The sequence below is a fragment of the Thamnophis elegans genome, chromosome 2, assembly GCF_009769535.1.
Source record: "Thamnophis elegans isolate rThaEle1 chromosome 2, rThaEle1.pri, whole genome shotgun sequence".
In the NCBI taxonomy this organism is placed as follows: Eukaryota; Metazoa; Chordata; class Lepidosauria; order Squamata; family Colubridae; genus Thamnophis; species Thamnophis elegans.
Window position 1 is genome coordinate 76,171,390 of NC_045542.1, and position 15,009 is coordinate 76,186,398.

Genomic DNA, 15,009 nt, shown 5'->3' on the forward strand with positions numbered 1-15,009 from the left:
TTACGTATCAAACCAGTTAGAAACAATATTCAAACACCATATTTGAACCTTTGTTGCTGACACAGGATCAAATTTGGGGGAAACAATTAGGCTAAATGGAATTTCCCTGCCATTAGTGTCACTTCTGAACAATCTATGCATTCTATAGAGGCCTCTGCCCAGAATTTCAGTGCTTCATTTGCTTCATTTTTCAGTGGAGTTTTCACTAATATCATTGCTGGTGAAGGAACATGGCAGTTCAAAGCTAACACATGGAAAGATGTCATATGAAGACTAGCAATAGCACTTAGACTTATATACTGCTCCATAATGCTTTATGGCCTTCTCTAAGTGGTTTATAGAGTCAGCCCCCAACAATCTGGGTCCTCATTTTACTGACCTTGGAAGGATGGAAGGCTGAATCAACCTTGAGCAGGTCAGGATCAAACTTCTGGCAGTCATCAGAATTAGTCTGCAATACTGCATTCTAACTACTGCGCCACCATGGCTGCTCTAATCACTGCACCACCATGGCTGCTCTAACTGCTGCACCGCCACGGCTTTTACCATGGTGCTTGGGACAGCATCACATATTTTGGAAAGCATTTTTTGAGATAACGCACAGGCTCCTTCTCTCTCTCACTCAGTATAAGCAGAAGCTGCTGATGTCACGTTTCAGATGATACAGGTGGCCAGAAGCAAGTACAGATAGTTCTTGACTTATGACCACAATAGAGCCCAAATTTTATGTTGTTAAGCGAGACAGTTGCTCAGTGAATTTTGCACCAATTTGCAACCTTTTTTTAAAACCACAGTTGTTAAGTGAATTATTGCAGTTGTTAAGTGAACCTAGTTTCGCCATGAACTTTGCTTGTCAGAAGATCAAAAAAGCTGATCACCCCAGGACATTGCGATTGTCATGAATATATGCCACTTGCTAAGTGTCCAAATTTTGATCACATGGCCATGGGGGGGGATGCAATGGTTGTAAGTGCAAGAAAATGGTCATAAGTAACTTTTTCTAGTGCCGTTGTAACTTAAAATGGTCACTATCCAAATGGTTGTAAGTGGAGGACTATCTGCAATTCTTGCAGTAGCAGAGAATATATGTAGCTCAGGATTGAATTTTTGCACTTGTTTTTCTTCTTCTTCAAGATCTTTCATTGCCATGCTGGTAATATCTGCTTTTTGACCAGTTGCTGAAAAGGGAAGATTTTTATGTGCAGGATAAATTATTTGGCAGATAAGACAAAAGAAAAGGAAACAAAACACCTGCTGATGTTGGATTCCAGAGCAGCACATGAGGCTAGAAAGAAAATGCATTTAGGAAGCCACCTAATTTCAGGAGAAGATCTGCCAACTAAGGAGCAAATTCTAAGGGTTGATGCCAAGCTTCTCTTGCAACTGCTGGATTGAGATCAAACCTTGGCATCAGCTGATAGGATATTCCAATCTAGATTCTGTTTTTCCCAAACTACAAAAATCACTTTTGACAATTCTACCCTCCCCCTTGTCTGATAAAATGCAGATAAAATGCAGAGGCAATGTACAGGTGGCCCTTGACTTACAACAGTCAAGGACTGTTTAGTGACAGTTCAGAGTTACAGTGGCACCAAAAAATATGAATTATGACTGTTTTTCTCAGTTACAACCTTTGCAGCATCCCCATGATCATGTGATCAAAATTCAGACACTTGTCAATTGCTCACTGTTGCAGTGTCCCAAGTCATGTGACCCTGTTGTGAGACCTTCTGACAAGAAAATGGGGGAAGCCAGATTCACTTAGCAACTGGCTTTCTAACTTATCAACTGCGGTGGTTCACTTAACAACTGTGGAAAGAAAGGTTGTAAAAGGGAGCAAAGCTCACTTAATAAATGTCTCACTTCACGATGGAAATTTTGGGCTCAAGGGCGGCTGTAAGTAAAGGGCTACCAGCCTACTGAATTGCAACAAAGCTATAATGCAACCTGTGGTTTTACACGAGTACTGCAACTTTCCCCAAAGGGGATTCTGCTGACCATTGTCTCTCCTGAGGGGTTCACACATTGCTGTTAGATAGTTGACTCACCTGCACATGCTGCACACAAAGCACTTGGGATGGTAAGTCCGGCCCAAGGCTGAGATAACCTCTCCGGTGATGAAGTCCTGACAGCTGTCACAGCGGGTGCCGTAGAGCTGCTGGTAGTCGTGGGTGCAGATGTATTCCCCATTTTTAAAGAAGAAGCCAGACTGAGCTAGATCACAGCCACACACTACAGAAGGGAAAGTACATGCAGAGATAGAAAAGTCAGTCCTTTCATCTCTCCAAATAGGCACTTTTCTCTTAAAACAAACAAACAGATGCTTCTTGAGGTGCCATCATAAGGATGGGGATCTCTGGGTCATACCGAAAACCTTGTTTGTCAATCAAAGGGGAGACATCTGTAGAGATTCTCAGTCATCCAGGTCGTGGTTGTCCCAAAGGTGCTTTTTCAGGAGGCAATGGAACTTTCTTGGTTTTTTTTTTCTTTTGAAGATGTCTCGCTTCTCATCCAAGAAGCTTCTTCAGCTCTGACAGGATAGTGGGGAATGGAAGGATTTATATTCCTTGCAGTCAGCTGGACATCTGCATCTTTTTAGAGGGACTTTTAGCTGTTCAATTTGGGATGGACACTCTTTGATTGGTGTGGGAGTAGGAAAGGATTTCCAGAGGAGAGAAAAATTGCAGACTGCAGGAACAAGGAGCACTACTCAGGTGACCCTCAGGACACAGATAAACTCCAAGTGCTTCAAGAACCCTCTAAAAGGATGCAAATGACCAGCTGTCTGTAAGGGATATAAATCCTTCCATTCCCACTATCCTGTTAGAGCCAAAGAAGCTTCTTGGATGAGAAGTGAAATGTCTTCAAAAGAAAAAACAAGAAAGTTCAGTTGTCTCCTGAAAAAAGCATCTTTGGGACATCTAGGAGCTAAACTCTGCCCACCCTGCATAGCCATGGTGAATGGCTCCACATTTTGCACAGTGTTTTTATTGGCAACAGCCCCATTGCTTTTTCCTAAATATAAAAGTTGTGTTTCTTCCATAAAACGTAACAACAGAAGGGAGGTCTTTCAATCTAACCCCCTGCTCAAGCAGGAGACCCTGTACCATTTCAGATGAACAGTTGTCCAATCTCTTCTTTAAAATCTTCAGTGTTGTAGCACCCAAAACATCACTTCTGAAGAAGACCAAATACAGGAGGACCAGCCATGCTTAGGAATTCCCATCAGCCAGTCTGTCAAACCTGACTTCATTCTTATATCTATGACCGCTGGCTTCCAGGTCATTTCTAATCTCAACTCAATGTACTTGGTCATTCATTTTGCAAATTGAAATGGCTTAAATGTGTCCACGGAATCAGCTCCTTTCAATTCAGCCTATTGCGGCTCTCTAGCATCTAAATATTAGATAAAGCAGCCTGAAGCGGGATTATCTGAAGCAGCCACCTGTTTTTTATCCCATCGCTGACACCTGAGGCTTGACTGGTGCTGGTATGTGAGAGGGTCTTTCCGTGGCGCGGCTTTGGCAGGCCCTGCCTCAGGAAATCCTTTGGCTTCTCCCTGATGACAATCTCCCTGATCAAGCTTGAAAGCTTTTCTGCTTCAGCATGCCTTCAGCCAGTTTCTGCCTCCTGGTCTGTCAGTTCCATCTTTGCTATCCAAATTACATTTTCTGCTCTCTGTTTTGGTTTATTGACTTTTTCATGTACATATTTGCTGCGGTTGTCAAGGGCCACAGTGTGTGTGTGTGTGTGTGTGTACCCACGTGTGTGTGATCACATTATGCAATGCTTTCCTAAAGTGAGGGTGTGTCTAGTGAGTGCTTATGTGTAGGAGACTGTGGAAAACAATCTTTAGAAAACAAGTTGGGCAGGAAGCAACCCAGAATAATTACGTTGGTAGAAGGCTGCTTTGATAGCCTCACTGCCCACTCTGGATGACTGACAGTGGGCAGTGTGATCTGAGTACACTGATGAACTCCCTATGTGAAAGGTCCATCTGGTGTGTTAAAAGTGCATCAGTGTTCCCTGATGTACAAATCACTAGTAGATACAAGTGCCTGAACCAGTTTTCAGTTTCTTTGCAATGACGGTCTCCAAGTCACCTGAGTGAAACAATTTCTTGAATAGTGAGGCTAAACTTTCTTCCTTCGTTCTGCCACCCTGCCTAACCCTTTACCAAGCAGTATCTTCTCATCCCCCATCCCTGCCCCCTATAGACTCTAGGAGGGCAAGATACTTCTTGTGGTCGTCTAAAATACCATCAATGTGTTGTTAGCACCATGCAGTGAAAATAAGGCAAGGTTTACAGTGGGGGAGACGTTATGAAGGGAAATTTCTGCTGAGAGAAAGCCTGGCCTGGGGAATCGTTTGTGAGCCTTGGTGCATGACGGCAGCAAGATGTGCCCTTTTTGATTGACTACAAGCAGACAGGTTGAGAGGCTGAGTAGGCTAGCAGAGGAGCCACTAGTATATTGGGTCTTTAATGGCAACTAGTGAGAAATACATCTAGTAGGGTTCTTGTCTTTTGAGAGACCTTGGCCTATAATTCCCCAGTGAGGCAATGGAGAGAAACAAACTGGCAATGCAGTGAAGAAATGGCTCAATTACTACACTCACATGCCATGACCCACTGAAAGAGAGATAGTCTGAGCAGTAGTTTTTGAAGTACTTTGCCATTTTTCAGTCACACAGGCAAGCTTGCCTCAATTTGCCGCTGTCATTCGGTATTCTCCAATATATCCAGTTCCCAGTGAGCATACATTGGGAAATTTTACCCCCATTAGATTTGGAAAACCCAAACTGGGATAAGTTCCTGAAAATTTTTGGAGTGGGAAGACTACATTTATTTTTCAAGTATGGCTTCCTGGGAAGGTTAAAAAGATGAATGGGATCAAGATAAAGGAATAACAGGAACATGACCAATGCTGAATTTAATTTAAAAAAACAAAGTTCATTCATTTTCATCCCACATGCTGCTTCTTACCTTGCCTTTAGTTCTTTACATTTTTCACCTCTGTCCTTTCGATGATCTGATCAGCTTCATCCAACTACAACTTTCCCAATCTTCTCATTCCTTTCAATCCATTCAGTCATCTTTAATATACGTAATGCGCAATCTGATCCTCACTGACCAAAACATCTCCATGTACTTTGTTGGTACACAATCCTGTACTAATTCTTCAACCTTCTCTTGTATTTTGCCACACAACTGCCATTGCATTCTATTTGTTTTTATGTTTCTCCTGATATACGCAATACTAATTTCCATACAACAAATTTGATAGAATTGCATTCCTGCATGCAGGTACTTTCATTTTTCATATTCATCTCACGTTATCAGACATGTTCTGTAAGTCAATATTTGTACATTCCCACATTCATGCACTTCTCATTCTGCTAAAGAACAAAAAACTTTGCTATTTCCCTTTTGAGCTCTTTTGATTAGAATTCTGATAAACAATTTCCAGGTGTGCTAAACAAACTAATTTCCCTGTAATTCATTTTTGTTGCTGCTTCCTTTGTGTCAGAGAACAATAATGACATCCCTTCTATTGTCAGGCATAAATACACACACATACGCATGTTGTGAGCAGCCGTTCCATAATGAGACTACATTCCTACATAGTCCTTAGCTTATGCCCATTCATTCAGTGACCATTACAATTACGGCTGGAAAAAAAATGGATGTATGACCGAATCTATAAGCTCTGGCTTTTAGCAACTCCATGGACATGTGATTGCAATCCAAATACTCAGATTCTTGGCTTGCAATTATAAGGTTGCAGACAGTGCTGGCTTATCACAGGCAAAGGGAAGCCAGCAGTCAAGGTGCAAGTCACTCCAAAAGTCACTCTTGCTTTTTCTTCTGCCTGTAGCACCATCATCACCTCACCCACACAGGGCCTGCACTGACCCTCTTAAATCCTATCCTGGCCTCTCCTGACTTGCAAGCAGCCTGCAACTGTCTTCCCAGCCTCTTAATTGTATCTAGCATGCACTGGCCTTACCCAACCCTTGCAGCCCTCTCAGGCTCCTCACCTGGCTGGGACTCAAATCATGACCTGTGCATCTTGGGGTTTTACAACAGCAACTAAGACTGCTGAGACTGCCATTGCCAAATGATATGGTCACGTGACATGGTGCTCTATGGCTGCGTTGCGTTGCTTAGCAATGGCAATCCAGGTCCCAACTGCCATTATATTACAACTCGAGGTCTATTAATATCCTAGATTTCCCCAATTATCTCAGCTACGGCTGCAGCACCATCATTTTTCAATATTTTCACAGCATTTATGTTTTTCTTTTCATTGTTTTTTTTCCCCCCCTCAGGCCTTAACATTTAATAGCATTTGTTTCAGTCTCATTTTTTAAAAAAATATGCAACTACCTCAGGGGTGGGCTTCAGAAATTTCAGCAACGGGTTTTCTGCCCAGTTGCTGGTGGGCATGGCCATGGTGGGTGTGGCCTAATTGGCCGCCTGTACCATGGTGGGATGGGGCATTTTTGCCTTCCCCAGGCTCCAGAGGCTTTCCTTGAGTCTCTGGGAGGGCAAACCTCCTCCACCAGGCTCCAGAGGCTTTCTGGGAGGCCTGTTTCCCCACTTCCTGAGCCTCTGCATGGCCCCTGCACTTACCTTGCATCCAAAACGTGGAGACTCCTGGGAGGGGAGGGTTGGGATGGGCGGGGCCAGCCAGGGGTGGGATTTGGAGGTTCTCTGAACCGGCCATAATGTTAGCTACGGGTTCTCTCGAACCCGGATGAATCCATAGCAATCCACTCACCCCTGAACTACCTTTCTCATATGTATCTCTAAAATACTTCCGGTATTCTTTCATTTTCATCCCAAATCATTTACAACGTTTTTATTTTTGATGCCACTTATCCTGCTTGATGATCTCTGTTTTTACCTTCATCAATTAATTCCAAAATATTATTTAAATTCCAACAAAGAGTCAAATTGATTTAGTGGCTAAGGCATGAGGCTGGAAAGCAGGAGACTGTGAGTTCTAGTCTTGCCTTAGGCATGAAAGCCAGCTGGGTGACGTTCAGCTAGTCATTCTCTCTCATCCCAACCCACCTTACAGGGTTGTTGTTGGGAAAATAGGAGGAGGAAGGTGTATTGGATATGTTCACTGTCTGGAGTTATTTGTCCTCTTTGATTGCAACTACATTTTCTCTTCATACCTATTATTCAAGACCTATCTGACTTTCACTTTTTGCAGCAGTCTTCATTCATTCAATCTTTTTTTTTTCTGTTGCCTCTATCACTTCATCATTCCACCAAGCATCCTCTTTATTTCCCATTAAGGAATAAGGATTTCTTTTGGCTTTGGAAGTAAATAAAGAAAGCTGCCAAGTTCTCTCCTGGTGGTTCTAAGTTTCTTTTGAAGCTGAAGACAGGCTGAAGTCTTTGTCTAAAAGAATAATCAAGACCAAACTCCATAATCAGCACCAAACTCCAGGGGGCTGGAGACACACACTTTTCCTGTGGTGTTCTGAAAGCCGGCATAGCCAATAGAGTCTAGGAAGATGAGAACATCCAGATTTGTTTGATTCCCCCCCCCCTGTATATAAATTATCCCTGTACTGCTAAGCTAAGTTGTTTCGTATAGACTTTCCTGGTTTGCAACCCAATGAATCAATCCAGATATTGTCCTTGGCCTAAAGTATGGACTAAGAACTCATACAGCTGCAATATGACATGCTGATTCTTTTTTTTTAATCTATTGTTCTATTTTTCTCCCTGCAGGCTGATAAATAGTATGATAACACTGCCCCACAAGTAGGCTAGAGTGGAGTTTAAGTCTTTGTGGAGGGGGGACTTTCATGTTGAAGGAAATGTTTACTAGTTAGATTCTCTGAGCTCAGACATTTTACTTAAAAATGACTGCAGAAATAGATTGCCTCAATGAAAGTCCCACTCACAACCACAGAAGACTGATTTTGGGAGATGGGTGTGTCTATATATTTGAATAAGTAATATGCCCCCATCATGCCACAACAGTGATAATAATTCTACAATTCTGCAATAAGGGATACTTCTTTTATTAAATACGCTCTGCATCCTTTTAACCCTCATAATTATGATTAAGATCAATGGTAAGCTATTGTGAATGTGTATGCAACATTAAAAAAAATCATACCCGGGTTTCTCTAGCAGCTTTAAACTGCTGTTGATCTCTCTATGGTTTGTTTATTGAATATTTGTGGAAGATTCTCTGAATAGATTACATTTACTTTCCAAGCTGGGTACACCAACTCAGGGGGAAAAATGCTAGTAATGCACTTTTTAAGTATTGCAGAAGGCTGTTTCTTAAAAAGGGATTAAAATGTTTTGATATATGAACAAATGATCTTTGGAGCTACTTTTTTCATGCGTTTGGCATGTAAAAGTTCCGGTGCATTGAATTTGTTCACACTTGGTTAATTTTTTGATCTATGCAAGATTGTTCGTTGCATTGGTTTTGTAATTCTAATCTAAAATCTTGTTTACAACAGCGTGCATCCTTTCTCATCACAATTAAACAACTTGCACCTCCTCTTTGGTGGTTTGGAAAGATAATATACGATTAGATCTCAGTTTCAGTGGCTGTTCTGGATCACTGAGGACAACGTGGGCAATACAAAAATACCCAGTGTTACAAATAATCAATTGCATGATCTTGTTTTTTAAGATCCATTGGGGCAGGTAGGTGGTGATAATCTAATGACTTTCTATTACATAGAAGCCCCAGATTAAGGTTCTTAAGATCCCAGGAGAAAGAGGTGGTGACAAAGGTCAAAGACATATGCTCATGTACATAGTAGGTCAAACAATCTTAGTTTGGCAGACTGGCTGTGAACCTTCTTCTCATTTGTCAGCAAACAGCAGGAGGAAGAGTTATGACATGATGGAAAAGCAGGTGTCTTTCTATTTATAGGACAAGACATCCTGGGATTTCTGAATGGAGACTTTGGCCAGTCAGTTGAAGTGAGTTCTATTATGGCATACAATAACTAGTTAACCACCTTCAACTGAATTTCTTTGGGTAGTTCTGCCTTGAGATAGAGGTGGACACAAAATGTGTATGAGCTACAACTTCCTGATTGTCCTAAAGATTTAAATATGAGAAAACCTCATGAAATCTCACAGAAAGACTATTTTTGCCCTTGATTTTAATTTAATTGCAAAAAAATCTAGCCAAGTTTGGGCAGAATTCCTTGAGCAATCTGAAAATGAATTGGATATATTATACCATTACATTAAAAACCCCATGCAAAAACAATTCCTGTGAAACATTTTTAGAATGTGCTGTGCCACTTGTATATGAAAATGGCACTTCAAATCATATATATTTGGTTAATATCCCTTTTTAAACAACATTTGGCTGGTATTTTAAATAGCTATTTCTTGTGTTTAATGTAATAGTATAATAAGTTGAATTCATTTTCAAACTATCCCTGTGGAAGGAGTTTCATTCCAAAATGCATTTCACATTTTTTACATTGCATAAAATAATGAATAAAAAAGAACAGAAAATCCTTTGTTTTCCTATGAGGCTTTTCCTTTTCTGTATATTTACTTAATAACTAAGAACACCTTGTTCCTTTTTCAGAGTAAATACCAAAACAGCCTGCAGGACCAAATAGACATTACTTTGCTTATTTAAGTGAATTGTTACTGTACGTGCCCATTTTATATTTTAAGAACCGATACGCTTGATTTTTATCTAGCTTTTCATGTACTACCGATAGTGCATGTCCTCATTTTCCTGCTGTGAAGCTTTGACTGACAGGAGTCATATGTGATACTGCATACAAAAGTCTTGGCTATCTTTGGAATTCTTTCCCATTGACCTGTTTTCCGTTATTTAGGATAGTTTTCAACTGCCACATGTGATCCTGAACCTATTTGGAGACTAAATTGCCTTCTGCTGAAAACAGAACGTTGTGAATTACTATGTTCCTGCCCTACTGATGGAAGGGTGAGTGGGAGGAATAAAGCAAAGAAGATGAAAAATTAAACTGAGAACAGATGTGAGTGGGCTCCTTATTGCATTTATTTGAAACAGCTGCACTAAGGGGTAGTAACCAGATCTATAAACTGTACAACATGAATTACCAGAGATTCATCCCTCTCCCAATTCATCACTTCTGTTACTTTAACAAAATAGTGAATTTTTCACTCATTAGCTAGCCCTTGTTCTGTCTATCATCAATCAACACAATGGCCTGCACCAACACACAAATACACATTTATTTGAAATGATCTGTTTGTCTGTTGGAGAATAAGCAGTGGGGAACCTGAGGTCCTGCAGATGTTTGGGAACTGCAGTTTCTAGTATCCCTCCCAACTAGGATGTGGTCTGGAGATGCTAGAAGTTGCATTTATGTTTAGAGCCACAAGTCCTCTGTGTATGTGAGAAAGAGACAGAGAAAATGTAGAACTGACCTTGGACATAAGGAAAAGATTGAACAAGCTGTTAATAGGGGACTTGAAGAAAAGATTAAATAGATAAAGAGGAAAGTGTATAGAAAGAAGCCCAAAGAAATCCCACCTTGATTTGCTTATTATAGGGTGGAACAAAGTTGGATAGGTCTTTTCAAGATTGATATCAGAAATTACAGGACATCTCTTGGTTATTTTAGCTTACAATGAGAGAGGGGGGAAGGGAGGGGGGAAGGAGAGAGAGAGGGAGGGAGAGAGAGGGAGGGAGAGAGGGAGAGAGGGGGGGGGGAAGAGAGATAATTCTTAGTACAGTTTTCATCAGATTAACAGGAATGACTTCCTCCAAAATATCTTTGAAATTATGCATTGGTGAAGGTCCTTAGACTTCTACTAAAAATCTCTAGGTAAGTTCATGAAAATACCATTGTTGGTATGGTATGTTAGGAATGAGCAATAGACCACGCTTAAATGCACACCTCCAGTTTTAAGCAAGAACTTTTTCACTTTTCCAAATCCCAATTATACCCAGGTTCCTCCTTTTCAAATTTGCATATTTTATCAACTCCACCCACTGACCGATATTGTAGCCAAAGGAACTTGTTTATCAGCATTCTGCAACTGCTCAGGGACATTAAATTTAGTTTGCACTAAGCTGTACTTCTTTCTAATCATAATACCAAGTTTTCAGGACTAAGACAGACATTTGGGTTAAAATGTTTTAACTGCATATTTTTTTAACTGCAAGTTACTTGGAGTAATTGATTAAGATGAGTGGCTGTAGGAGCTGAATAAATAAATAAATAAATAAATAAATAAATAAATAAATAAATAAATAAATAAATAAATAAATGCATGCACCATAACCTCTGTCCGTTTCACTAAATGGACCTAATGGCATCTTATACTTTAAATAGTTGTACAATCCTGTCTCATCTTGGAGCAACATTGAACACTTACCCTGGCATGTGAAACATCTGATGTGGAAGTGATTGTTCTGGACACGCACCACCTCACCTTTACAAGTATCTCCACAGCGATAGCATTGAATTATGGTGGGACGACCACCGGAGTTGTATGGGTTTTGTTGAAAAGGAACTGCTGGTGAAAGTAAAACATACAGCTTATTAGTGTGGCAGAAGAAGGGGTATAGCCAAAGCCAGCTAACAATTTATTTTGTTGACTGTTTTGCTATTTGTTCTTTACCCATACGCACAAATACATACAAATATAATTATACTCTTAATCATGTCTTCCTTCAGATGTCGCCTCTAGTGAAACTGATTTCCTGTCCATCAAAAGCCCTTTCCCCTAGTGACTTACAGCTTATCATAGCATCACCTAGTCATTACTGAAATGATAGAAAGCCTGCCCTCATTGCAATTATTTTGGCACAATGATAGTTGGAGGACTCTAGCAGATTGCTACAAGTGACTAATGAGGACATTATCTAGGAAAAGGAGGAGCTAGCCAATCCTTTGTTTCAAGGAACAGCTCAACAAAAACAGAGATGGAAGTTAGTTGAGGAAGGAAGAAGTAAACACTGAAAACAGTTTATGTATTTTGGCTATGGTAAATAAACTCTTTTTTTAGCTCAAAGCCTCTCAAGCCATTTGACAAAGAACAAACATTCCCCACCCCTCCTTCATAAACTGAGGCTGGGAAGAACACTTGATGAGAGGAACATCATTTTACATGTATTGCTATTCCTTGGAAAAATAAAAGCAGTGGGTCAAGAATGTATTTTGTGTGAGGATTGTCTGCTTGAGGAGGCCTTGAATTCTCCTGGGATTCACACAGCAGATGTTAGGGACTGATTTGTTAAGGTTAGTTCAACTAGACCTGAGAATTCTTCAGAAAAATGTCTCTCTGGGTATGTTTGTCACACAGAGAGAAGGGAAAAGTAAGCTGTTGGTTTTAGAAAGTCTCAAGAGAATTGGCTGAGGGATAAGCTTTTATGTTTCTTTTCTCCTGAAGTTTGCTCAGTAATCTCTGCTGCAGATTTACGGGAAGCCTCTCAAAATGACCAAACGTTCTTCCCAAACTATGCTCTTGAGAGTACAGTACCAGTGATAATGCCATCCTATTAGAGAAAATGAGAAAAACTCTTGTTATCAAGAGGAATTGTTTGAGGACATCTGAGGACAAGGCAGCCTGTTGAAAGCCTCAGAAACTCTCTTTCTCTGTCACACGGGATGTACAATACTCTCAGTCTGGCAATCCTAGAGATTCCAGTCAATGGTTTTTGTGCAGCTACTTCATCTTTTTCTCCTTACAAGTTAATTTTTAATGTGTGGTAAAGGGGAAAAGGGAGGGAAAATGATGGGAAATATTGGAAGCTTATAAGTGGAAGATGATAACTGAATCTCATAAGTGAGTCAGGAAATGAGATAAGCTCACATATTCCTTGGTGAGATCTATACGCCTCAACTAGAGAGCGGAAGTGCTTAGTCTTCAAAAGCCTATTAAGAAAAGGAAAAAAAAGACACAATTCACCACTCAGTGATGGAGGGGGATGGCTTTTGTGTCTGTGCATCTCCAATCATGTCACGGGCATTATCCAATAGGTGCCCAGAACTGCTTAGCACACAAAGTACCGGCAACTGCGACAAAAAATGCTTCCTTGGGAAATTAAGTGTGTATTTTCAGTGACAAAATACTGCAGTGTGATTGCTGAATAATGCACAATACATATACCAAAAGCATTTCCTTGGGAAAACATGCTTGGCTCTTCTAAGGCAGATTCTGTACATTGCCTGGAAATCACTGTAGTTTAAATTTTCCTGGCTTATCTTTCTGTCCTCTGATGCCTCAATATGTTCTTCCTAACTCCTCTATTTTTCCAAGATCCTCAAACTGTAGTAACCCATGGTCTCCTGCACCTTTAAATGAATACAGAATAATAGAATTGGAAGAGACCTTAGAGGTCTTCTAGCCCCACACCACCACCACTCAAGCAGGACACCTGCTATATCATTTCAGACAAATAGTTGTCCAATCTATTCTTAAAAACTTCCAGTGTTGGAGCATTCACAACTTTTGGAGGCAAGTTGTTCCACTGATTAATTGTGCTGTCAGGAAATTTCTCCTTAGCTGTAGGCTAGTTTAGTTTCCATTCATTGCATCTTGTCCTGCCTTCAGGTGATTGGAGAATAGCTGGACTCCCTTTTCTTTGTGGCAGCCCCTCAAATATTGGAACACTGCTATCATGTCACCCACTGGACTAGACATACCCATTGTGACCGTTCTTTGTATGCTTTTGCCTCCAGTCTCCTAATCAGAGGTGGGTTGCTGCCGGTTCAGCCCAGATTGGCCGAACCAATAGTAGTGGAGGTGGGAGGCTCCGTCCACCTATATGGATGCTTCTGCGCATGCGCAGAAGTATTGCACGCATGCGCGGGAGCACGCCTGAATCAGTAGTAAAAAATTAGCAACCCACCCTGCTTCTAATCATCTTTGTTGCTCTTCTCTGCACTCTTTCTATAATCTCAAAATCTTTTTTATATTGTTGTGACCAAAACGGGATACAGAATTCCAAGTGTAGTCTTATCAAAGCATTATAACGCGGTATTAATACTTCTTGCTCTCAAATCTCTCTTGCTTTCTTTTAGGTCCAGAAGTCCCTCGACTACAATTCCCAAATTCCGAATCACTGGCTTATAAGTGTGATATTTGGAGGATACTAGTGCTCCTAATTCTGTGCCACACAGCTAAAATTAACTTGTAAATTCCTTGGGGCAGGGAATAGCATTTTGCCTACATAAATTTTCAGTTCTCTATGCAATTTGTATACGATGGCACAACAAAGATAAATGAAAAATTAGTTTCAGGCATGCCATAATAAAGTATATTTATGTATTTGTGGGTGGGTAATGCCTTCACATCAGTTCTGACCCTTGCCACCATATTTATGACCTTGTGGGTTTTTCCCCCTACACTTTCAGAGTGGTTGGCCATTGCTTTCTTTCTAGGAGAGAGAGGGATTGAGTGACCCAGTTGATTTCCATGCCTAAGGTAACACTAGAATTTGGGTTTCTATACTTCTAGTCCAGTGCATTATTGTTAGATTTAGACAGCCAGTGCATCATAGTGGTAAAGAATTTGAACCTGAACTTGGGGAACAAGGTTTAAGACTACCCTCATCCATGGAAACAAACTGGACAACTTTGGGTATTAATGTTACTACTAGTAGTTCTAACAATTATGTACAGTATTTCAAAATGATGAGAATGTAAAGGTACAATTTTTCTACTGCCTGCTTTCTGAACCAAGAAAAAAGAATCACCAAATGTTCAGACAAAACCCCTTTTGTGTCCAAGCTGTAGGCAAGAACAGATGAAGGGTATTAGAGTCAAGGAAATAATTTCCACTTAAACAAATAAACATACCAAAAATATTTTTGTAGAATGATGATGATTATTATGGAATTCTGGTCTCTAGGGTAATTTTTTGGGTGCCTATAGCAACTAGTCACCCAGCTGAGGTGCTTCAAGACTGATAATGCAAGAGAGAATGTGCGTGATAAGGACAGGTATGGGGGTAGGGAAGTGAACAGCATGGTTGAAATTTAAATTAAATGTCAA

General features: G+C 40.5%; 1 protein-coding gene across 3 annotated transcripts in view; it reads right to left on the reverse strand.

The window, feature by feature from the left end:
* ABLIM3 (actin binding LIM protein family member 3) overlaps window positions 1-15,009 on the reverse strand; it is a 192,442-nt gene that overhangs the window by 86,551 nt on the left and 90,882 nt on the right. For 2 of the 3 annotated variants that reach the window (XM_032209463.1, XM_032209465.1), the window contains exons 2-3: window positions 11,387-11,527; window positions 2,049-2,232 (exon numbers count right to left, since the gene is read on the reverse strand). In XM_032209463.1, coding sequence (XP_032065354.1) covers window positions 2,049-2,232; window positions 11,387-11,527 — 325 coding nt within the window. The remainder of the gene's footprint in view (window positions 1-2,048; window positions 2,233-11,386; window positions 11,528-15,009) is intronic. The other variant, XM_032209464.1, reaches the window with a different exon arrangement.